Source organism: Salmo salar, chromosome ssa25, assembly GCF_905237065.1.
Source record: "Salmo salar chromosome ssa25, Ssal_v3.1, whole genome shotgun sequence".
NCBI classification, from domain to species: domain Eukaryota; kingdom Metazoa; phylum Chordata; class Actinopteri; order Salmoniformes; family Salmonidae; genus Salmo; species Salmo salar.
The window spans coordinates 31,765,617-31,791,786 of record NC_059466.1 but is presented as its reverse complement, the minus strand read 5'-3'; the positions used below and the strand labels follow the sequence as shown (position 1 = coordinate 31,791,786).

Genomic DNA, 26,170 nt, shown 5'->3' with positions numbered 1-26,170 from the left:
CTTTGAAAGCCCATTCATGTCGCATACCCCTAGAGCATCGAGCCAGCGGGGTGGTGGCACTGGAATCCTCATCTCTCCCAAGTGGACATTCTCTCTTTCTCCCCTGACCCATCTGTCTATCTCCTCATTTGAATTCCATGCTGTCACAGTTACCAGCCCTTTCAAGCTTAACATCCTTATCATTTATCGCCCTCCAGGTTCCCTTGGAGAGTTCATCAATGAGCTTGACGCCTTGATAAGTTCCTTTCCTGAGGATGGCTCACCTCTCACAGTTCTGGGTGACTTTAACCTCCCCACGTCTACCTTTGACTCATTCCTCTCTGCCTCCTTCTTTCCACTCCTCTCCTCTTTTGACCTCACCCTCTCACCTTCCCCCCTACTCACAAGGCAGGCAATACGCTTGACCTCATCTTTACTAGATGCTGTTCTTCCACTAATCTCATTGCAACTCCCCTCCAAATCTCCGACCACTACCTTGTATCCTTTTCCCTCTCGCTCTCATCCAACACTTCTCACTCTGCCCCTACTCGGATGGTATTGCGCCGTCCCAACCTTCGCTCTCTCTCTCCCGCTACTCTCTCCTCTTCCATCCTATCATCTCTTCCCTCTGCTCAAACCTTCTCCAACCTATCTCCTGATTCTGCCTCCTCAACCCTCCTCTGCTCCCTTTCTGCATCCTTTGATTTTCTCTGTCCCCTATCCTCCAGGCCGGCTCGGTCATCCCCTCCTGCTCCGTGGCTCGACGACTCACTACGAGCTCACAGAACAGGGCTCCGGGCAGCCGAGCGGAAATGGAGGAAAACTCGCCTACCTGCGGACCTGGCATCCTTTCACTCACTCCTCTCTACATTCTCCTCTTCTGTCTCTGCTGCTAAAGCCACTTTCTACCACTCTAAATTCCAAGCATCTGCCTCTAACCCTAGGAAGCTCTTTGCTACCTTCTCCTCCCTCCTGAATCCTCCTCCCCTCCCCCCCTCCTCCCTCTCTGCGGATGACTTCGTCAACCATTTTGAAAAGAAGGTTGACGATATCCGATCCTCGTTTGCTAAGTCAAACGACACCGCTGGTCCTGCTCACACTGCCCTACCCTGTGCTTTGACCTCTTTCTCCCCTCTCTCTCCAGATGAAATCTCGCGTCTTGTGACGGCCGGCCGCCCAACAACCTGCCCACTTGACCCTATCCCCTCCTCTCTTCTCCAGACCATTTCCGGAGACCTTCTCCTCTTCCTCACCTCGCTCATCAACTCATCCTTGACCGCTGGCTACGTCCCTTCCGTCTTCAAGAGAGCGAGAGTTGCACCCCTTCTGAAAAAACCTACACTCGATCCCTCCGATGTCAACAACTACAGACCAGTATCCCTTCTTTCTTTTCTCTCCAAAACTCTTGAACGTGCCGTCCTTGGCCAGCTCTCCTGCTATCTCTCTCAGAATGACCTTCTTGACCCTAATCAGTCAGGTTTCAAGACTGGGCATTCAACTGAGACTGCTCTTCTCTGTGTCACGGAGGCTCTCCGCACTGCTAAAGCTAACTCTCTCTCCTCTGCTCTCATACTTCTAGACCTATCTGCTGCCTTTGATACTGTGAACCATCAGATCCTCTTCTCCACCCTCTCCGAGTTGGGCATCTCCGGCGCGGCCCACGCCCGGATTGCGTCCTACCTGACAGGTCGCTCCTACCAGGTGGCGTGGCGAGAATCTGTCTCCGCACCATGCGCTCTCACCACTGGTGTCCCCCAGGGCTCTGTTCTAGGCCCTCTCCTATTCTCGCTATACACCAAGTCACTTGGCTCTGTCATATCCTCACATGGTCTCTCCTATCATTGCTATGCAGACGACACACAATTAATCTTCTCCTTTCCCCCTTCTGATAACCAGGCGGCGAATCGCATCTCTGCATGTCTGTCAGACATATCAGTGTGGATGACGGATCACCAGCTCAAGCTGAACCTCGGCAAGACGGAGCTGCTCTTCCTCCCGGGGAAGGACTGCCCATTCCATGATCTCGCCATCACGGTTGACAACTCCCTTGTGTCCTCCTCCCAGAGTGCTAAGAACCTTGGCGTGATCCTGGACAACACCCTGTCGTTCTCCACTAACATCAAGGCGGTGACCCGATCCTGTAGGTTCATGCTCTACAACATTCGCAGAGTACGACCCTGCCTCACACAGGAAGCGGCGCAGGTCCTAATCCAGGCACTTGTCATCTCCCGTCTGGATTACTGCAACTCGCTGTTGGCTGGGCTCCCTGCCTGTGCCATTAAACCCCTACAACTCATCCAGAACGCCGCAGCCCGTCTGGTGTTCAACCTTCCCAAGTTCTCTCACGTCACCCCGCTCCTCCGCTCTCTCCACTGGCTTCCAGTTGAAGCTCGCATCCGCTACAAGACCATGGTGATTGCCTACGGAGCTGTGAAGGGAACGGCACCTCCATACCTTCAGGCTCTGATCAGGCCCTACACCCAAACAAGGGCACTGCGTTCATCCACCACTGGCCTGCTGGCCCCCCTACCTCTGAGGAAGCACAGTTCCCGCTCAGCCCAGTCAAAACTGTTCGCTGCTCTGGCACCCCAATGGTGGAACAAGCTCCCTCACGACGCCAGGACAGCGGAGTCAATCACCACCTTCCGGAGACACCTGAAACCCCACCTCTTTAAGGAATACCTAGGATAGGATAAAGTAATCCTTCTAACCCCCCCCTTAAAATATTTAGATGCACTATTGTAAAGTGGTTGTTCCACTGGATATCATAAGGTGAATGCACCATTTTGTAAGTCGCTCTGGATAAGAGCGTCTGCTAAATGACTTAAATGTAAATGTAAATGTAATGTCACACCTTTACCACTACGTTCTAATAGTCACTTAATAGTCATAGGACATATCAATTTTGCAAAGGGCATCAACCTACATAACTCATCATGTGTAACAAGAATCGAAAGTGAGTAGCTGTAGACATAAAGTGTATACACATAAATAAAGTAGGCTAAGTATACAGATGCCAGCACATCCATTGTTTTTTTTTTGTAGAAAATGTTCTTAAAATGACTCTAAAATGAACTTGATGTTTCATGCACATGTATTGTAGCTGAATATCTAAGGTGCATTTGATAATCTATACATGGATAAAGGAAGTGTCTGCATGTTATGAATGGCTGGATGGCTAGTGTCAATGCTTAATTTATTTCCAGGGCTTTTTTCCTTTCCATGGAGATTTGCCACTTTAAAAAAAACAGACTACTTTTCAAATAGCTAGATTACCAAAGCAACCAGGTTTGATGGTTTTCAAAAATTGCAAATCAATGCCCTACTAACCATTTCCATAAATAACATAACAGTTCAAAAAGGAAGAACTTAGTTTTGTTCAGGAGAGTGGAGTGCAGCAAATGTAGCTATAAAATGTCTGTTAAATTTGGTAAATCAATGTGTAAAGTTGTTCAACTAAGATATCGAATGAACGTAAAAGACGCTACTGGTAACTTGGCAACACAAAAACCTCCCTGACCAATCAAGGGCTTCGCTCAGCGTATTAATATCATCAAATAGGAAGCCTAGCTAGTTAGTTGTTTTAAAAATCCAAGGCTGCCAATGCTGTGGTATTTGAAGCACGATTATTGGTAAATATTTTGTATTCTAATTTGTATTGATTCATCTGAAGCTAGCTAGGTTTCTGTGAATAGATAAGGTACATTGTAGTGCGACATTGTCGAGGGCTGTTCAGTCAATTGATCTTCCATTTATAAGAAGGCGTTTCTTTAGTTAATGCGTAGCTACAAGCGCTGAAATTTTAGTTTGACACACGAGGGGATTAATTGAAGTCTCCGCACGAATGCTCAGTTAACATCTTATTCTTGTGCAATTTGAATGCCTTGAGAAGATATTTATAACCGTATGTATATTTTTCATATTAGCTAATTCAGTGTTTGTGTGCTCCCTTTTGCTAGCTAAATCCTTGGTCATCTATATCCTTGCAAACCAAACTGTTTGACGTGCCTGTTTGTGAGATATAACGTTACATTTTAGGCTCGCGAGCAGTTAACTTATTACATGTTTAGTTTATACATTTTACAGGCTGTAGCTGCCTATCTTTTGTATGAAACTATTCTTTTTTTATTCTTTTTTTTTTTACATAGTTTGCTTTTGCTTGAAGTGCTTTTTACTAGATACTTTTACAGTTAGTTGTCTGCCAGGTATAGTATCTGGCTGGCTGGTATGTAGCACGAGCCAGTACTGTCGATTTTCAGATTCAACTACACTGACGCTTGTTGTAAAACAAAAATTAACTAGGCAGTCAATTTGTAATATTGAATTGTTGCTGTTATTCATGGATTCATTCTTTCCCCAAATGTAAATACTTCGCAGATGTATTAGAAATAATCCCACCACCCCGAAATTAAATGTACATTGTTACGTTAGGCTTAACATTGAAAGTATTTCATTGCTTTATTATTTAAAAAATGGAAACACTATGTTCGCGACATCCAAAATATTGCTCTCGGGAGCACTTTTTCATTTTCCTCTACTACTTAGTTAGCTAGTTCTCGAATGAAAGCATGTTGTCTGACTGTTCTAGAAGTTCAGGGAGGTATTATTTTGTAGATTAACGTGAGTTGCACAATTTTTTACAATTATTTTTTATATGTATCGTGATCATTCTGCATTTCATTACTGCTATTTGTAATCAAGTGTGTCATGAATGACCACCATGCTCATGTCATAATTGGCACACACCATCTATTTGGTTTGACGTAACCGTAATTATTTATATTATTATAGCTAGCCTACATCAGTGATGTATCATGCCCAAGTCATCACAAAGGCAGGAATTCCAGTGCATTCTGTTTTGGCATCTCATCCCAGACAAATACATGTTCCGTGGGTTCAGAAACTACTGTAATTTTCTTGTATCTCAAACTAATTGTGCTTTTTCTTCACCTTTTCTGTCCTAGTTAATTTAAATACACTTAGGAGATGGCTAACAAGGCAGAGTCCACTATGAGCACTAGTGAGAGTGTGTCCCACAGCGTGCTGAGCTGGGACCAGGTGAGCCGTCTTAATGAGGTCCTGACAGAGGTGGTGCCCGTCCATGGCCGAGGGAACTTCCCCACTCTGGAGGTGCGGCTGAAGGACATTGTGCAGATGGTGCGCACCCGGCTGCAGCTAAGGGGGATTAAAGTGAAAGACGTCCGTCTGAACGGCTCTACGGCCAGCCACGTGCTGGTGCAGGACATTGGCTGGAGCTACAAGGACCTGGACGTCATCTTCAGGGTGGACCTGCCCCAGGAGTCAGGGTTCCAGCTGGTCAAAGATGTGGTGCTGGGCACCCTGCTGGACTTCCTCCCTGAGGGGGTGAACAAGGAGAAGATCACCCCCATGACTCTGAAGGAGGCCTATGTTCAGAAGCTGGTCAAGGTGTACACTGAGCAGGACCGCTGGAGCCTCATCTCCCTCTCCAACAACAATGGACGCAATGTGGAGCTCAAATTTGTGGACTCTATCCGCCGGCAGTTTGAGTTCAGCGTGGACTCGTTCCAGATCGTGCTGGACTCACTGCTCACCTACTACGACTTTTCGCCGGAGAACCCCATGTCTCGCCACTTCCACCCCACCGTGGTGGGCGAGAGTGTGTACGGGGACTTTGGCGCGTCTCTGGATCACCTCATGAACAAGCTGATTGCCACCAAGCGGCCAGAGGAGATCCGTGGCGGGGGCCTGCTCAAGTACTGCAACTTGCTGGTAAGAGACTTCCGGCCCACCTCGGAGGAGGAGTTCAAGGGCCTGGAGCGCTACATGTGCTCCCGCTTCTTCATTGACTTCCCCGACATTGGCGAGCAGCAGCGCAAGCTGGAGGCCTACCTGCAGAGTCACTTTGTGGGCGAGGAGAAGAGCAAGTATGACTACCTCATGATCCTGCGGCGTGTGGTCAACGAGAGCACGGTGTGCCTCATGGGCCACGAGAGGCGGCAGACCCTCAACCTCATCTCACTGACAGCCTTCAGGGTGCTGGCTGAGCAGAACGCCATTCCCGACGCCTCTAGCGTCACCTGCTACTACCAGCCGGCACCCTACGTCCGAGACCACAACTTTAGCAACTACTACGTGGCCTCGTGTAACCAGAACATTCCAACATGGCTGCCATGTAACTGAAAAACACACAAGGGAAGACTGCTGCTTTGAGGAAAAAATATGAAAAAAAAATAGATAAATAGGGCCCCCCCCTCCCCATAAACATAAATTGGGCCATACCTGGGATTTCCCTCTGGTCATAAAGGATCTATTTAAATGGATAAGTGGTTTGTTTGTTTTTTGGACTCCCTTCTCCTTTCTCATTCCTTATCTACAGAGGTGTCAAGATAATTTGATCCAAAGTGATATTTAAGTGTTATTTGGATTCATGTTATTTTGCCTTTTTTCATATTGCAATGTTTTTGTTCCCCCCCCCTTTTTTCCCTAATCTGAGTTTCGAATTAACGTCCTGATTCAATAATGCGTTGTCCTTGGTGCCTTACTGTCTTTCTTCCCCTGATGTTAAGTATATTTGGTCCATCTTAATAGAAAGGGGGGGAAAATTGTGTATTTGGGTTGTGTGTATTTAAGAAATGTGAAAAAAGACTGGTGGTGCAGAATGTTATTTGTGTAGTGACCAAAAACGAGCATAAAAAAATGTGAAATGATTCCTGAGCTGACATAGATGTTTAGCTTCCTGATGCGCAGTAGGGGTTTGCTCATCAGTGTTTGGGGATTTTTCTATTAGTGAGATGACTGTCTTCATTTCCTTTAGAAGGCATCCAAGGTAAAAGGGAGGCAAAGGAACTGCTCATTTTGTTTTAAATCAAAGGTGTAAATTGGGAAAGTCATATTACCAGCACAGCAGTGTTCTCTAGCGGCCAGAGTGCCTGTGCAGTGTAGACTTTGTAGAGAAGAATGTGTAAATTGTATTTTCCACTGAATGTTGGTGACAGCCTCGGAAATCTGTTTAGACCTTCTTTATTTCTTTTTTTTGAACTTTATTCAGTCACGACTGGATTTGAGTGTATACTATGTAGGGTGTAAAGTGGCTTCCTCTCCTTGTGTCCTCTCCTCCATGCAACAGGTCAAATAGAACTGTAGAAAGCCTATCCAAACCTTTCACCTGTTTGTGTTAATGCTTGAAAGGAGACTAGGAGAGGACACCATGAATGAGTATTGACAAGCACCCCCATACAGTGACTGTTTGGGCCTTTATTTGCCCTCCGGTCTGGGCTAATGTATGTTGTGGGGAGTTACTATTTTCTTTTAAACTACTTCCAAATTGTCAGTGTTCATGGTCCACCTGGTGGGTTCTATACTGTAGGCTCATTCAGAGGGCAGGACAGGGCCTTCCTCTCTTCCTGGAATCTAATCTGAGAGGCAGGGAGCTACTGTCCCGTTCCTTAAAAGGAGCCCCACTTGGCAGGGTCTGGAGCCCCTTGCAGGCTTCGCAATGGCTGAAATGGGATCCCAGTCTGGTGCAGGCTACCCAATAGCTTTAACAGCGGTTTATAATTATTGTGGGAGGGTAAGGAAGAGGGTTGTGTGTCACTGCCCCCTTACATGTGCGAGGACTTACTCACTTTCCGCTCCACTCTCCACCACCCTCTAAGGGTTTGCTGGGGGCAGGTGTGAACTGTTTTCTGGTCATGGGAGGACAGGGGAACATGGCTGCTTGCCTAGCACATTCAACTAAATGTAATGTATGAAATTCCGTTTTCAATTTAGACCTCACGCTTTTTGATTTATATGACAGAAGTTGTACTCAATCTACGACAGGCATCCCAGTCCCCCTTCAAACTTTAAACCCCGTTTAGAAATTGCCCCCTACCATGTTCCTTTCGACTGACCTCTCCATTTTAATTTAGTCCAGTAAGCCAACTGTTCTCTAAGTGTTTCTGTCCAACCAAACCCAGGGAATAACTTCTGCAAACCTAATGTGTACTTCCAGAAAAGGGGTAGGATGTGGTTCTGCCCTGTTCACAGGGGTGGGGGTGATTTTGGGGGGTGGTCAGCCAGCATGGTCTTCTCTGGAGCTGTCACACCCCTGGCTCAGGGCACGTTGAGCTGGCTCAGCAGCCCAAAACAAAACGTAGACACTGCTTTTAACCTGGGTTAGCTTTAGCTTAGATTTAGTCACCATGTGGGCACATTCAGTGTGGGCCAAAGTCTGAACCAGCAACTGAAGTGCCTTCATATTTTGGCAGGATTTGTTTTTGGGAGGTGGGGTGAGGGGTAGAAGAGGGAATTGGCTCAGTTTGCAATATTTGCTTTTTTGGGGGGGTGGGTTTGGTGTCATTTGCATTGGGTAGAAATTGTCATTTATGGGTTTAGACACTGGCATTGAATTACGGCTATAGCCTTTATTATAATTTTTTTGTTACATGAAGTTATTTTTCTTCCTAAACCCAACCCCAAAACATCTGTAATTTGGCTGTCTAGTCATTCCAGTATTTCTTTGTCATGCTGTATGCATTTTAGCCCCCTTACCCCCTTCAATTTATCCAAAGCAACACTGACAGGTAGTGCATGATAACTGAGGTCAAATGACTTGTACACCCCACTCTATGGAAGCACTTTAGAGGCCTTGACTTACTCAACCCAGCTAGCGGAGAGTGTACATGAACATGCGCTCTGAAGGAATCTGAATGTGGGAGGTGAGCTGGTTCTCAGGGAGGTAAAATGTGTTGAAGGGCTGTTTCTATACTTTTTGGGGGGTGGGGTGTGAACTTTCTGAACCTGTTTTTGTATTGTGCCCCCATCTTGGCCACCAGATTCCTATATTTGGTATGACTCCCTCTGGTGTATATTAGAGATCTGTGTCTGTCTTTCTCTCTGTGCTGAGACCATTTTTTTAAAGCTTGTGGCATTTGGAGCAGGTGGTCTTCAAACTTGGTTTTGTGTGGGTTTTTTTTGTTTCACGGCAATTTCATTGCTTAATTGATTAACTTCATTCAGGTGGAAAGTCCCCTTGTCTCGCTTTATTCAGGTGAGACGCCATCTCTAATGGAGAGACGCTCAGTCATTCCCAGATATGTTTACCACCATGCAAAGTGATGAATCAATTAAGCTTTGAGCCAGAACCAGCAGCCCATTAGCGCTACACAACCAGGGCTGAAGACCTACTGATATTGAATGGGTGTAAATCCTGTATCTTTCACTACCTGTCCCTTACCCTGCCTGAATGTGTTATGGTTTAAGTGTCCTTTTCCAAAGAGCAAGTCTAATCTTTTTTGGAATGTGACCGTTGACTATTTTTGCATTGAGTTTTGGAATTTGCAGCAGATACTTTGTTTGTATATGTGGGTTAAGTGAAAGATGAAATTCTTGCTGTGTGTGAGGTCTTGCATTCTGTCTGCTTTGATTGACTGCAATGGTGAGGACGTTGATGATCATACTCATTTCTCAGCACTTTTACCTCACTAGTTTATCCTTTTTGGATCAGAAATGTTTGAAGAGGGGGAAAAAAATAAATAAAGTTTGAACCCCACATCTGTTGTCCTAGTAATGGTGTTACTATTGAGTTCTGTTCATTCTTACCATTTTAAAAGCACAATGCAAAGGTTTTAAAACATTTGGATGCACTTTAGTTAATATCAATGGGGACATTGTGTGCAGCCTTTGGCTTTGTAGTAGTGCGCATGAAGGCAATAGCCAAGATTAGTTTTTCTCAACATGAAGTAAATCAATTTGTTGACTGCATCCTTTATATTATCATTATAGGACTAAAGCTTGAGGTTGACCAAGTAGCTTAATTATTATGGCCTCCCACTTGTCAGCACTACTTTCACTGACAGTCACCTTGCTGCACTATTCTGCATGCTCCCTGCCATTATGAATAAACAAATCTGTCTTGACCACAATAAGGAAATGGTTACTAATTCTAACTACATACAGGCTTAGGCCTTATTCCCAACTTTGTTTAGAAAAGTTGACGGCGTCAATATTTTCAAATGGGTGAAACATTGTTTTCCCAACATGCTATATTCGATTACTTCAAAGCATCTGGGCCTATTTAGGGGCTAACTCACTAGACATCAGTATTTACTCAACAGAGAGGTCAGGAGAAAATCTCGTGTTTCAGCTGCAATGGTATTCTAGTGCTTTCATACCCTGAAGTGTGAACCTGATCAATCACACTACCTTTTTGTGAGGTTGGAGTTGAACTGGCTAAAGTGTTTGTTCAAACTATGCATCTGTATGTAATGCTGTTCACACAGACCACTCATTTTCCACTCTGGGTGGAAACTTCAAGCGTAGACACTGAATCACACTGCGCTGCCATTCAGAAGAAGGTGATTTATCTGCTGGGAATTACTCATGGTGTAACCTAAGTGACGCAGCTGTGTCCCCTGCACAATATCTGAACCACTTTTTCCATCTGTCATTGCCGTAAACCGAGGCACTCTGTGTCATGCTGTATAAATCTAATTCTTCCTCTCTGACTAGTGAATTGATCAAATAACCATCTCCCATAAGTCGAGTCGTTCAAGTGTAAATCAGACTCCACTTGCATATGATGAATATCTATCAACATGCTGACGGCATTGTGACATCCCTGCTGTGCTATCTAAACATGAACAAATAGTCTTGAAAGCCCTGTGGTGGACTGGCTCAATCTGTAATATCTTTAAATAGCCTCTACTGAATTGTAAAGCACGCTTTACTCTGTGGTGGTGTCCTCAGTATAAAAGCATGCCTGTCGTGCTCTAAAGGCTTCCTCGACTAGGTGTTAAATCTCTCATTTCCTGTGTGCGTCAGTGGCCACGTAGAGAGAGGTGACAGGTTGCCAGGGGATTGGAGGGGGAGGGTGGACATTCAGGCACACAATGCGTCCCTCCCAGGTCCCTGGGCAGCCCAATAGACAATCGCCATCAGAAACACACAAAAAAATAAACAGGCCAGTGTATGGCCAGGCAAAACAATGCATGATTTCTGGAATACTGCAGATAGAAATATGCAGGGAGAGACAATGAAAAGGCAGCAGCAGCAGAATGCTTAGAGGGTGAGGAAGGGGGCGAGAGACCCCATCGGGACAGGGCCACAATGAACCTGAGTGTCCTCTCTGCTATAGACATTCTCTCATACACACGAGCACGTACACAAACAATGTCATTTATCCTAAAAGCTACAGTATGTTCATTAAAGTTACCAGCCTCAAAAATGGGCAAATTAACTGAACCTCAGATTGCATCCCAAATAAATGCTTCACAGAGTTTCAAGTAACAGAAACATCTCAACATCAACTGTTCAGAGGAGACTGCATGAATCAGACCTTCATGGTCGAATTGCTGCAAATAACCCACTACTAAAAGGACACTAATAAGAAGAAGACTGGCTTGTTCCAAGAAACACGAGCAATGGACATTAGACCTGTGGAAATCTGTACTTTGGTCTGATGAGTCCAAATTTTAGATTGTTGGTTCCAACCGCCATGTCTTTGTGGGACGCAGAGTAGGTGAGCGGATGATCTCTGCATGTGTGGTTCCCACTGTGAAGCATGGAGGATGTGTGATGGTATGGGGGTGCTTTGCTGGTGACACTGTCTGTGATTTATTTAGAAAATAAGGCACACTTAACCAGCATGGCTACCACAGTATTCTGCATCAATATGCTCTCCCATCTGGTTTGTGTGGGACTATCATTTGTTTTTCAACAGGACAATGACCCAAGAAGGAGAGTGATGGAGTGCTGCATCAGATGACCTGGCCTCCACAATCACCCGACCTCAACCCTATTGAGATGGTTTGGGATGAATTGGACCACAGAGTGAAGGAAAAGTAGCCAACAAGTGCTCAGCATATGTGGTAACTGTTGGAAAAGCAGTTCAGGTGAAGCTGGTTAAGAGAATGCCAAGAGTGCAAAGCTGCCATCAAGGCAAAGGGTGGCTACTTCGAAGAATCTAAAATATATTCTTTATTTATTTTTATTTAACTCGGCTATTCAGTTAAGAACAAATTCTTATTTACAATGACGGTCTACCAAAAGGCAAAAGACCTGCGGCGACGGGGGCTGGGATTAAAAATAATAATAAAAAATAATAAAAATATAGGACAAAACACACATCACAACAAGAGAGACACCACAACACTACATAAAGACAGACCTAAGACAACAACACATGACAACACAGCATGGTAGCAACACAACATGGTAGCAACACATGGTAGCAGCACAAAACATGGTACAAACATTATTGGGCACAGACAACAGCACAAAGGGCAAGAAGGTAGAGACAACATCACGCATAGCAGCCACAACTGTCAGTAAGAGTGTCCATGATTGAGTCTTTGAATGAAGAGATTGAGATAAAACTGTCCTTTTTGGGTGTTTGTTGCAGCTCGTTCCAGTTGCAGCTAGCTGCAGCGAACTGAAAGGACGAGTGAACCAGGGATGTGTGTGCTTTGGGGACCTTTAACAGAATGTGACTGGCAGAACGGGTGTTGTAAGTGGAGGATGAGGGCTGCAGTAGATATCTCAGACAGGGGGGAGTGAGGCCTAAGAGGGTTTATAAATAAGCATCAACCAGTGGGTCTTGCGGCGGGTATACAGAGATGACCAGTTTACAGAGGAGTATAGAGTTGCAGTGATGTGTCCTATAATGAGCATTGGTGGCAAATCTGATGGCCAAATGGTAAAGAACATCTAGCCGCTCGAGAGCACCCTTACCTACCGATCTATAAATTATGTCTCCGTAATCTAGCATGGGTAGGATGGTCATCTGAATCAGGATTAGTTTGGCAGCTGGGGTGAAAGAGGAGCGATTACGATAGTTTTGTCTTCACTATTATTCTACAATGTAGAAAATAGTAAAAATAAAGAAAAACCCTTGTGTCCAAACTTTTGACTGTGTGTGTGTGAAAGTGTGTGCCTATCTTATATCCCTCTCCTCTGTGAGGGCATGTGATGTTGGATATGAGCGTGGCCACCATACTGTTCATTCTCCAACATCCTGTTCCCATTACCTCTTGGATAGGAGTTTGAAACAGGCTCCTATCAACACGTTTGATGCTCTTCCAGGCAAATAAGAAATATGTTATTTCTCTTTCTCTGCCTCAGACAAACATATTTCTCCAGCATCTACCAGTGCCACGGAGTGATGCTAGATTAAAGAACAGGCCAAGTGGATGGATGTTCGATAACGCAGGCTTGATTCCTGATACTGTGACAATCCTCATATTCTTCTGTCCTTTACCCCGTACTGACTGTGTGTGTGTGTTAAATCCTTAAGAGCAGATACGCACCCATAACATAATAATACAATACCCATCCAAATGAATCAGTTTATTAAGCTAGACATATCTGCTGTTTTTCAGTTTTTTTGCATGAGCCGTCTCTCAATCCACTGCATCCGCCTATGTCAGCCTTTTGAACCTGCGGTGGAAAGTGTCAGAGCTACAGCGCTGTTTGTCAGACCAGGAGACAGTCTTCTAAAACGTCAGTACCATAGAACGGTTTGGCCAACTAGGTAAGGTGTTCTCTGTTTTGCTCTACGACAAAGTTCTTCTGAAAGTAACCTGGTACTGCTTTAAAAGATAAGTTCACAGCCATACGTCATTTTTTTTAAATACTGGTTGACTTGACCAATACGGTTGCAGACTTAAGACTATCATTATTTTAGGAGATTGAATGAATTATGTATGCATTTGCTGTGCTGCTCCCAGAGAGGCCAATTCCAGGAGATTCCATTCAAAAAGGGTTGATTCTGTACTGGGTAGTTCTCTCTCTGGCCCTCTTTCTTTCTTTACCAGACAATCTTTGATGAATGGGTCGTTAAAGTAACATTAGTCAGTGTTTGTGTGTGTCTCCAACATGAAACAGCGCAGATATTTCAGAAGAGTAATTCTTGGCTGCGCTCATGGACAGAAATGTGCAATGGCGAGCCTTTGACTACATGCTTTACAATCAAGGCCAAGGTCACATCCACTCTGTGTGCTACAGAAGTGTGGTTCGATGGTGATCTGTTCAAAGACTATTCTCCTGAGCGTGTATAACTGTAAGTAATTACTGGTATGGACATTGTGTATATGGGGTCATTGTGAAGTCAGGTTTGGTCTATTCAGTGGAGTCTGTATAAATCCAACATCAAAGATAGTAAGATGTAATGGACTCAGGCACATGGTGATCATTGACAATCCTGATTGCATCCACATAACAGCGTCCATTGGGTCTGAAGTCCTTTACTCAGTGGTCATCAACAGCTACATAGAGAATGGAATGGGCAGCACTTCAAAGGACGAGCTTCGGACCTTAGCCTTCTTCATCCTCCAGTATGGCAAAATCAGTTAAATTGAAAGCCATAAACAGAACACACTTTGTGATCAGAAACTAAAAGAGCGTGTCTGTCTCTTAATCCCTGTTAGTGTAACACTGTAGATCCTGCTGCCTGACCTCTCGCTAACCCCCTCCACTGTGGAGAGCAGAGCGAAAGATGGCCAGGTGTGTGTGTCGCTGTGTCTACCACACCATTGTAGCCAACTAATCCCTCAATCACAGAGGGAGGTCTGTGGATGATGGATTTACCCCCTCTCATCTCTCATCATCCCATCCCCCCCTTCCTCTCTCCATCTTCGCCTCCATCCAAAGCTATAATTCGGCTTTGATTAATAAATGGATAAAAAAAAGATACATGATAAAGGAGGGATGTGGTGATGGATGGATGGAGAGGGCAGGTAAAAGGACAGGGTGAGAGGAGTGGAGGAGGAGAGGCGAGAGGACAGGTTTTAATCAGAGTGAGACCAACGTCACAGCTTCCTGGGAGAGACAGCTCTTTTCTGTGGAAGACAAGAGAAGTAGAAAAAATGATTCTGTGTGAAACACCTGCTGTTTATCCCGCCACTGCTTATCTGTCACCTTCTCTCTCCATTTATCCCGTTCTTACAGGGTTGTGGGGCCCCAGCAGAGAAGTTTGATAGAACTTATTTTTCAGCATGGACTTGAATAACTGTTAGTCATATATTGAAGTATAGTATGTTCATACATGTTCTCAAACTGAATTACTAGACCCAACAATCCTACACTGAACACAAATATTGACAAAGTATTTTTAATGTTCCTTGTTGTGATTAATCAGAAGTTATTGTGCTGACAGGTTAGGGTGAGACATGGGGAACATAACTGACCCTTGGCTTTATATCAGAAGGAACTGGCTCAACAGTCCAATCAAAGTGCACAAAAACAATGTATGGGTGTATTTCCCAAACGCGCACACCCCCTCACAATATGGATCAACAGCAGATCAAATTTCAAAACATGCAACAAGGACCGCATAAATCAGAATGGTACGACTGTTTATTTTCACGTCTTTACCTGAAAATTAAAAACCTCGACATCTTGGCAAAGAATGTATTGAGACAGAATGTATTGAGACGCAGCTCAAATCTCAGATGACTACATACTTTCTCTATGGACCACTAAAACAAGACTAACTTCAGCTGATACTCAACCATGAACTACTGTATAGCCTATACAATGTGTGGCTCTCAATACAGTCTTTTATTCACTAACATGTCTCAGGAAAGTGTGTGTGTTCAATGACAGAAGAGCAAAGATGGTATACATTGAAATAATAGCACAATATAACAGTGTAGATAAAGGAGAAATCAAGTTAACGTACGTATGAAGAACCTGACTGCATGGCTAACAAAGTTTATTTGGTATTCAGAAAAAAGCAGTAGGTTTGAATGTAGTATAATTATGTTTACGGTATCATTGTGTTTCATGTGAGGCACATTCTAGTTTCCATAAACTTGATAAATGATTTCAACTGTGTGCGTTAAATAAGAAACCGAGTAGATGGAAAGGGATAGTGTGGACACTAGGTTCTGGGACACCTAAAAACAGCTTCACAATTAAGCAGCTTGTGATTGTGAACACATAACCTTCAACCTACCATTTGGTGAAGTTGTGCAAAAATAAAACATTTGAAACATGAGTGATGTCTCGTGCCCGCATTCTCACACACACGTGCAGGATTTTAAGACAGGCCACCAGTGTGTCCTGGGATAGGTTGGCCAGTTCACACAGGCTCCGTCACAGAGAGACCCATTCGTCTGTCCGTCAATCTGTCTGTCATCTGATTGTATCGCACTGCTAATAAAAAACAATCCTAGGTTCATTAGTTTCCAGGCTTCTCAGAGTGTCATTGTCCATCATAATGTCCTTGTGAGGTCCCAGGCAGAGCAAAATCAACTCAAAGTCCACCTAGGCCCACAGGCCCTGGGTGGCTTATAATCTGGTAAAGGAGCTAAACCACAGAGTTACTGCTGGTCAGAACCAGGAAGTGGAGCCAGTTATGTGACTGTAGATGTAGTGAGTCTAAAATAGTCCTTGGGCTTTGATCTCAGTCAGAGTTCTGATTGGTCCATTCATAGGCTGGAGGAGTGGGCGGGGCGGTAAGCCCCATTCACCTAAAATACACAGGGACAACACATACAGTAGATCAAATCAAAAGGGCATTGTCATTATGAGGTTAGACGTTTTTCGATCAGGTTACACACAGCACTGTGTGTGCAGTAGTCAGCCGAAAGCATTTTGACTGCAAAATCCAGAGATGTTACCAAAAAAGGCAATGAAAGCATTATGAAAGATATTAAAGAGCCATAGTATAATTCTCTCATTCATTTGTAGGCCTGGTTTGCCTCTGATTTAGTTAGATAACTGCAGTGACAAATGGAGTTTTGAGTAGAACACAAACCTGAATAAATATACAAACCGGCACATTCCAACTAAATGTCTCTGGATAGGAATGACTACTGAGTAAACAACCCTTCTATATAAAGCAGTGGCGGTTGATGCTGTTCAACATTAGGGAGGATTTTTTTTATGAGCATGGCCTTATTTCTATTACAGCATATTGGATGACTGTCATTCATATTCCATTCACCCAGCTCAATGTAACAGTGGTAGGTTTAGGCTAGTACATTATACTTGAATTTGCCCTATACCCATCATGAGGTTGCTACAACCTAGCCTACAAATGAAAGTTTATAACGTAGGTGCACAGATCGAGACAAATTGGAGTAATTAAGGTGACAAACATTCAATACCACCTTGCACACTCTTGCCTGCATCTAGATGATCTGGTGTGTAATCATTAGTCCAAACAAAACAAGAGTTTATTTTGGACAAATTCAGGTAGGTCCCTCCTCGTTTCATTTTCTTCCATTTAAGAAATATTTTCCAACACAATCAGCGGAATGAATACACCCCTGATCACCCACAGTTCACTTTCATAGCAGCCACATACAGCATTCATCACTCTGCTCATTGTATAATTCCTTCTCGCATCTATGCAGTCTCCTCCTCTCATCGCTTGTGGACTTCAGTACACAACACAACAGCTGTCTGTAAACAGGCACAAAAACATCTCCAAGCAAAACCTTCATACCATAAATGTTAATCGCTACACAGCCTACATCATTGTCACCATATTAACATTAAAGTCAACAAACTGGAATTAACACATTAGTAAACCCACTACCCGATCCATGTGTACAATCACACAGTACAGTGTACAGCAAGCAGTTGCACCGTCAGCCCCAGTGGCAATAAATTAATAAAACTAACAGCGAACCTTAACTTGGAAGAGTTGCGGTGTTGGATAGCCTTAGCCAGCTAGCTAACATAAAAAGCATTCCTCTCCGAGTGAGGTTGTTGAGTTGGGTAAATTAGCTGCATTAGCTACGTATGTGAAATGTAAACTAAGATAAAATATACAACGAAATATAGCTAGCTCTCCCTCTGCTGCTTCACCTGAATTGTTAAACTGTTCAACTATTGTCTTTCTCCCTCAGTCAACAACTCACCACACTTAATGCACTGCAGTGCTAGCTAGCTGTAACTTTTGCTTTCAGTACTAGATTCATTCTCTGATCTTTTGATTGGATGGACATGACGTTAGTTCATACTGCAAGAACTCTGATATGTTGGAAGGAAAATAGCAATCCTCCGGCTACACCATGGTGCTACCCTAGAGGGTGCTGTTTAGACTACTGTAGTGTTTTAATCAGTTATTTGGTGATGTGAATATACACTGAGTATAACCCCCCACCCCTTCTCTCAGAACACCCACAATTTGTCAGGGCATGGACTCTACTAGGTGTCGAAAGCATTCCACAGGGATGCTGGCCCATGTTGACTCCAATGCTTTCCACAGCTGTGTCAAGTTGGCTGGATGTCCTTTGGGTGGTGGACCATTCTTGATACACACGGGAAACTTGAGCGTGAAAAACCCAGCAGCGTTGCAATTCTGGCACCTCTGTCTCGTCCCGACACATTCATTAGTATGGGACAGCTGGAGATCCAATTTCAATGTTGTAAATGTCAGAGACAGACAAAGTTTATACAAATATCCGCTATTGAAAACTAAAGGTTAGTCTAAAAGAAATGTTAGATAACATCTAGATGGTTTTTAGAAATTGCCTAGCTGGGTTGATGAGACAGTGGATTGCGCAGTCAGATGGAAAAGAGTAAATAGCCATTTTAACATCATAGATTTAGCCGGTGGCAACTTGTGGAATAGACACTGGCTGGAATGCGGTTAACCAAATCAGCATTCAGGATTAGATATTTGCGTGGTAGAATCCAATTGCTATAGTTCATTCTTACATGTTCTACATAGTAGCTGCTTTTGAAAGCAAAAGTCGAAGTGAAAATATTTTTGGCATTGTTAAATTCTATTTTCATAATGGCAAGCTAGGACTGATGGTTTGGTTAGCTAATCTAGGTGGTCTGTGTGTTTACCACGACAACTACTGTAGCCATCTAATTATCTTGCTAGATACTCCAGTGGATGCTAACCACATTTCTAGTGGCAAATTTGTTAAATTATAGCCATGGTATAAAAGGGATAATCAACTCGGGGCTCTATGGATTCTCTGGAAAATAATGCAACTCCAGCGTGTGATTGACTATGCCTTACATAGACTGACCAGGTGAAAGCTATGTTATGGAAAGACCAGGTGTTCTTTATGTTTTGTATAAATCAGTATAGTTTTATCTAAAAAGGATAACTTTAATGTTTTACTATTTTTAGGTCCTCCCCTTCCTCTGAGGAGCCTGCACTGATATAAAGTCATTTATGGCAGTGTTCTTCTGGTACATTATTGTAACGGTGGACATCTCACTGTTCCCGTTTTTCTCCCTTAGAAAGTGGTAAACAGGCTGGTGCACAATAATACTCTGTCCACAGCCTTGTGGCTAAATCCAAATGGGACCGACGCTTGGATCATTTGAAGGGCTAACGCCAGCCGCTCTGCAGTTGAAGGCAGATACTGATGCACTCATAGGCCTGGGTAGTGAGGGGAGAGACTGAGCTAGTTACCATAGTTAGCAATAAGAGCCAGAAGAAGTGCAACACCAACTCAACTAATCTACAGTCAGATAGATCCATAATGGAGCCTCCACTTCAAAAAGACATTCCCTACTAAATATAATCTAACCCAGCCGACCCAGGCAAAACAAGGACAATCTAACCCAGCCGACCCAGGCAAAACAAGGACAATCTAACCCAGCCGACCCAGGCAAAACAAGGACAATCTAACCCAGCCGACCCAGGCAAAACAAGGACAATCTAACCCAGCCGACCCAGGCAAAACAAGGACAATCTAACCCAGCCGACCCAGGCAAAACAAGGACAAGAGAAAGATCAGCATAATCAAGCACTCTAGCTTACAAATTAACCAACAACCAAAAAATACAAAAAAAAGGAATGATAGCATCGTTTCCCCTCTCTCTGGCTTATGTCAACACAAGATCAAATAAGAGCCATTGTGTTACTCTCATTCCTTTTCAGTTCTGCTTTCCATCTGATTAAGGTTGATAACTCTGGATGACAAATTGAGTAGAACACACAGACCTGTGTAAATATACTAACAGGAATATCAAGTGTTTACATCCATCTTATATGGATAGACGGCAGGTCAGAGTGGGTGTTGTCTCAATAAAACATCTGGAAAACAATGGGTACAATAATATCCACGTAGCGAGAAAGACAAAATAAACAAGCTACTTAGTTTCATTGTAAGGGCTTCATCTTAAATACAGTACAATATATATTATCTAAGGGCATGCAGTTTACAGGCTATTGTAAAAACAGCCCAGAGGATAGCATACATATTACTCAGGTCAAGGATATAACCATAGAACACAGAGTGGAATGTCCCTAAGCAACATAAACTACTACAACTTCACAGTCCTGGCAATGTGCTGTTTAGGGGAACCCACTTTATGCATTAAAACTTTGACATTAGATAAGGTATGAGAGAGGTCCTCCTCATAGATTCATGACCTTTTGGTCATAGTGCTGTACTTCATTGTCTCACTGTTGGTTGGTCTACCTCTTTTGCTCTACCTCTCGCCCCTGCAGTATAATTAATCAACTGTAGTGTTCCCCATGGTAATTCCCAAAGAGCCGTGTTTCCCGCCTCACGTTTTCAGGGACTATTTTTAGTGAGCAGGCCCAAAGTAACTTCCTATTGCTTTTCAACCACCCTCACTGCTTTTTTAAGAAACAAAAACCTTTATTTAGAAACCATTTAATGACATTTTTGTGATTCTGTGACCAGTAACCTTGGAATAACCCAGGATAAATAATTAAATTAACATTCAACTAAATAACAATTCCTGTTTCATTTCCAGTGATGGATCACACCCATTACAACAAATTGACCAAACTGCCATCACCATTAAGTTCTTTAGACGTCTTGGGTTTACTCAAAAGTATTTGCAGAACAGTTTGCTGTTTCTTTTTGCAGACAATTGGGTATTTTCAACCTGACAAAAATAGTCTGAAGAAGATAAGTTACATTTTAAATCGTAACACACAAGTGCAGCACTTAGGATCTGATACAACGTGGGAATATACAGTGCATTCGGAAGGTATTCTGACCCGTTCCCCTTTTAAACATTTTGTTAAGAATGATGGCGGCCACTGTGTTCTTGGGGACCTTCAATGCTGCAGAAATGTTTCGGTACCCTTCCCCGGATCTGTGCCAATGGACAATTCCTTCGACCTCATGGCTTGGTTTTTGCTCTGGCATGCACCATCAACTGTGAACAGTTTTATATTATCACTTAAGAGAATTTAAACTAATGAATATATGTACATAAAACATATATTTATCTGATGTTGAGTCTAAATGGATCTGAAGTTTCAGTGGTGTGTATTGGTTCAGCTAACTTCCTGTTCTGAGCACAGTATTGTAATATACTTACAGGTGAAAAATGTTTTTATTTTAAATAAAATGACATAGAAAGCGGCACCAGTGCTTTTGACATAACTTAAATGCATTTAGACAGGTGTGTGCCTTTCCAAATCATGTCCAATCAATTGAACTTACCACAGGTGGACTCCAAGTTGTAGAAACAAGTCAAGTCTCATAGCGGAGTGTCTGAATACTTATGTAAATAAGTCGTGTTTTATTTTTTTTATTTTTTTATACATTTGCAAAGATTTCTAAAAACCTATTTTTGCTTTGTCATTATGGGGTTTTATGTGAAGATTGATGAGGCCAAAAATTGTATTCATTCATTTTAGAATAAGGCTGTAACGTAACAAAATGTGGAAAAAGTAAAGGGGTCTGAATACTTTCCCGAATGCATTGTACGCACAATTCTGAATGCTTGAGTGAATGCTTCCACGTGTGTGTGCGTGCATGGAGCCCTGCAGACGCACGTCAACAAGGCTAGTAAAGTAGACAGAGTGGTGTTTGTAGGCCCTCACCCGTGCGTCGTACTCCAGGACGAAGGGGGGGATGTCTATCTGTTCAGGCAGAATACAGGTGAAGAGCTGCTGGAGGGTCTCTACATGATGGACCTTCTCTTTCATCCCTGACACACTGAATCTTGTAAAGAACCAGGTGGACACCTGACACACAGAGAAATTAACATGATAAGATACATCGGGAAACACTGGTAATACTGGAAATAGCAACAACAATGTGTGTGTGGTCTTTGTTAGTCCTGTGTCCGGATTGGGAAACCTGCCCTAAAGGCTCAATTGTAATACTGGTTTGTTTACCAAGCATGGATGCGTTTTGGCTGAAGCATTCCTCTGTGTTTAAGTGGTAGTTTATTGAAACTAATTTACGTCTCCCTAAAAATCCACTTATTAGGTTTGATTGAATATCGCCAATAGACTTCCACTCCACTCTTTAGTAGCTCTGCCTCCCATTCCAAACCGTTTAAATCCATTTACCACAATGCCTAGCCCCATCAGTCATACACACAACTCCTCTAAGATCATGGATCCTTAAAAATCGACCAATTATAATATTGCTACACTGTGTGCCTTGTCCCACCTAAAGGGCTGTGGGCGCACGTGTGTGTGGAGTCATACAGTTCTAGGTCAGAAAAGGTTGTGAACTAGACAGAGCATTGAAAACACAGTGGTGTCAAAGCAGCCAAAGAGATTGTTGCATTGTACATACACTGAATACATATACTGCATGTACAAGGTATTGGTACAGTATATACTGGGGTTGGGGTTCCAGTCAATTCTGAAAGTAAACCAAATTCAATTTTTTTTTTTTATGAAATGTATTCACAACTGTAAGTCGCTCTGGATAAGAGCGTCTGCTAAATGACGAAAATGTAAATGTAAAAATGATGTACATATCCCAACAATGCTTTGTAGACACTGTAGTATACAGTGCATTCAGAAAGTATTCAGACCCCTTGATTTTTTCCACATTTTGCTACGTTGCAGCCTTATTCTAAAATGGATTTTTTTTTAAATAAGAAAATCTATCTACACACAATAACCCATAATAACAAAGCAAAAACTGGTTTAGAAATCTTAGCAAATGTATTAAAAATGAAAAACATAAATACCTTATTTACATAAGTATTCAGACCCTTTGCTATGAGACTTGAAATTGAGCTCAGGTGCATCCTGTTTCCTTTGATCATCGTTGAGATGTTTCTACAACTTGATTGGAATCTACCTGTAAATTCAATTGATTTGGACATGATTTGAAAAGGCACGCACCCATCTATATAAAGGTCCCACAGTTGCCAGTGCATGTCAGAGCAATAACCAAGCCATGAGGTCGAAGGAATTGTCTGTAGAGCTCCGAGACAGGATCGTGTCGAGGCACAGATCTGGGGAAGACTACCAAAACATTTCTGCAGCATTGAAGGTCCCCAAGAACACCGTGGCCTCCCTCAGTCTTAAATGGAAGAAGTTTGGAACCACCAAGACTCGGCCGCCCAGCCAAACTGAGAAATCGGAGGAGAAGGGCCTTGGTCAGAGAGGTGACCATGAACCCGATGGTCACTGACAGAGTTCCTCTGTGAAGATTGGAGAACCTTCCAGAAGGACAACCATCTCTGCAGCACTCCACCAATCAGGCCTTTATGGTAGAGTGGCCAGACGGAAGCCACTCCTCAGTAGGGCACATGACAGCCCGCTTGGAGTTTGCCAAAAGGCACCTAAAGGACTCTCAGACCATGAGAAGCAAGATTCTCTTGTCTGATGAAACCAAGATTGAACTCTTTGGCCTCAATGCCAAGCGTCACGTCTGGAAGAAACCTGGGACCATACCTACGATGAAGCACGGCGGTGGCAGCATCATGCTGTGGGGATGTTTTCAGTGGCAGGGACTGGGAGACCAGTCAGGATCGAGGGAAAGATGAAAAGAGCAAAGTACAGAGAGATCCGTGATGAAAACCTGCTCCAGAGTGCTCAGGACCTCAGACTGGGGCAAAGGTTCACCTCCCAACAGGACAGCAACCCTAAGCACACAGCCAAGACAACGCAGAAGTTACTTCGGGACAAGTCTCTGAATGTCCTTGAGTGGCCCAGCCAAAGCCCGGACTTGAACCCGATCGAACATCTCTGGAGACCTGAAAATAACTGTGCAGAGACTCACCCCATCTAACCTGACAGAGCTTGAGAGGATCAGCAGAGAACAATGGGAGAAACTCCCCAAATACACGTGTGCCAAGCTTGTAGAGTCATATCCAAAAAGACTTGAGGCTGTAATCACTGCCAACGGTACTTCAACAAAGTACTGAGTATAGGGTCTGAATACTTAAGCAAATGTGATATTTCAGGTTAAAGAAATATATACGTTTGCAAACAATTCTAAAAATCTGTTTTGCTTTGTCATTATGGGGCATTGTGTAGATTGATGAGGAAAAAAACTATTCAACACATTTTAGAATAAGGCTGTAACGTAACAAAATGTGGAAAAAGTCAAGGGGTCTGAATACTTTCCGAATGCACTGTAAATACATTTTACAGCAATGCCTTGAACACACAGTAGTATAAATACATATAACAGAGTTTGGGGAAGCAGAAAAAGGGAGGTACTGTACTTTACCTTGGAGCGAAATGAGGGGTGTACAAAGTAGAAAGCCCTCAAGTTCTTCTTAAACCTAGAATATAAAACAAAGCAAAAAACATCAACTACATCAAATTTTATTTTTCACATACACATGGTTAGCAGATGTTAATGCGAGTGTAGCGAAATGCTTGTGCGTCTAGTTCCGACAGTGAAGGAATATCTAACAATTCCACAACAAATACCTAACACACACAAATCTAAAGGGATGGAGTAAGAATATGAACATATAAATATATGGATGAGCGATGACCGATGGGCATAGGCAAGATGCAATAGAATACAGTATATACATATGAGATGAGAATGCAAGATATGTAGGCATTATTAAAGTGACTAGTGATTCATTTAATAAAGTGGCCAATGACTTCGAGTCTGTATGTAGGCAGCCCCTCTGTGTCAGGGATGGCTGTTTAACAGTCTGATGGCCTTGAGATAGAAGCTGTTTTTCCAGTCTCTCGGTCCCAGCTTTGATGCACCTGTACTGACCTCTAATTCTGGATGGTAGCGGGGTGAACAGGCAGTGGCTCGGGTGGTTGTTGTCCTTGATGATCTTTTTGGCCTTCCTATGACATCGGATGCTGTAGGTGTCCTGGAGGGCAGGTAGTTTACCTACGGTGATGCGTTGTCATACCAGGTGGTATTGCAGCACAAAGGATGCTCTCAATTGTGCATCTGAAAAAGTTTGTGAGGACTTTAGGTGACAAGCCAAATTTCTTCAGCATCCTGAGATTGAAGAGGCGCTGTTGCGCCTTCTTCACCACACTGTCTGTGCGGGTAGACCATTTCAGTTTGTCAGTGACGTGTACGCCGAGGAACTTAAAACTTTCCACCTTCTCCACTACTGTCCCGTCGATGTGTATAGGGGGGGGGGGTTCTCCCTCTGCTGTTTCCTGAAGTCCACAATTATCTCCTTTGTTTTGTTGACATTGAGGAGCGAGAGGTTGTTTTCCTGACACCACACTCCGAGTGCTCTCACCTCCTTCCCGTAGGCTGTCTCGTCGTTGTTGGTAATCAAGCCCACTACTGTTGTGTCATCTGCAAACTTGATGATTGGGTTGGAGGTGTGCATGGCCACGCAGTCATGGGTGAACAGGGAGTACAGGAGGGGGCTGAGCATGCAACCTTGTGGGGCCCCAGTGTTGAGGATCAGCGAAGTGGAGGTGTTTCCTACCTTCATCACTTGGGGGCCACCAGTCAGAAAGTCCAGGACCCAATTGCACACGGCGGTGTTGACCCAGGGCCTCAAGCTTAATGATGAGCTTGGAGGGTACTATGGTGTTGAATGGTGAGGTGTAGTCTATGAACATCAGGTGGAGGTGATATGATCCTTGACTAGTCTCTCAAAGCACTTCATGATGACAGAAGTGAGTGCTACGGGGCGATAGTCATTTAGTTCAGTTAGCTTGCCTTCTTTGGTACAGGAACAATGGTGGCCATCTTGAAGCATGTGGCGACAGCAGACTGGGATAGGGAGAGATTGAATTTGTCCGTAAACACACCAGCCAGCTGGTCTGCGCATGCTCTGAGGACGCAGCTAGGGATGCCGTCTGGGCCAGCAGTCTTGCGAGGGTTTACACGTCTTACTTACGTCGACCACGCAGTCCTTGCTAGCAGGCCGCGTTGGTGGCACTGTATTATCCTCAAAAGCGGGCAAAGAAGGTGTTTCGTTTGTCTAGAAGCAAGACGTCAGTGTCCGTGATGTGGCTGGTTTTCTTTTTGTGGTCCTTCATTTTCTGTAGACCCTGCCACATACGTCTCGTGTCTGAGCCATTGAATTTTGACTCCACTTTGTCCCTATACTGACATTTTGCTTGTTT

At 43.6% G+C, this 26,170-nt stretch overlaps 2 protein-coding genes across 6 annotated transcripts in view; one reads left to right on the top strand and one right to left on the bottom strand.

Moving 5' to 3' along the window:
* Nucleotides 1-3,375: 3,375 nt before the first annotated feature.
* tent5c (terminal nucleotidyltransferase 5C) lies at nt 3,376-9,493 on the top strand. Of its 2 annotated transcripts, none has more exons than XM_014174070.2 (2): nt 3,376-3,611; nt 4,944-9,493. In XM_014174070.2, exon 2 carries the CDS (start codon nt 4,966-4,968, stop codon nt 6,139-6,141), a length of 1,176 nt encoding a protein of 391 aa, XP_014029545.1. In that variant the 5' UTR covers nt 3,376-3,611; nt 4,944-4,965; the 3' UTR covers nt 6,142-9,493. The 2 variants fall into 2 exon arrangements, with proteins under 2 accessions (XP_014029545.1, XP_014029546.1); XM_014174071.2 differs by lacking the exon at nt 3,376-3,611 and adding an exon at nt 3,652-3,883.
* A 5,783-nt stretch (nt 9,494-15,276) lies between these two features.
* LOC106586605 (ganglioside-induced differentiation-associated protein 2) overlaps nt 15,277-26,170 on the bottom strand; it is a 34,195-nt gene continuing 23,301 nt past the window's right edge. For 2 of the 4 annotated variants that reach the window (XM_014174067.2, XM_014174069.2), the window contains 3 exons: nt 24,330-24,384; nt 21,728-21,871; nt 15,277-16,412 (listed from right to left, as the gene is read on the bottom strand). In XM_014174067.2, the coding sequence (XP_014029542.1) occupies nt 16,371-16,412; nt 21,728-21,871; nt 24,330-24,384 (241 nt within the window). In that variant the 3' untranslated portion in view covers nt 15,277-16,370. Of the gene's footprint in view, nt 16,413-20,524; nt 21,055-21,727; nt 21,872-24,329; nt 24,385-26,170 lie in introns of those variants that run through there. The other 2 variants (XM_045707863.1, XM_014174068.2) reach the window with 2 other exon arrangements.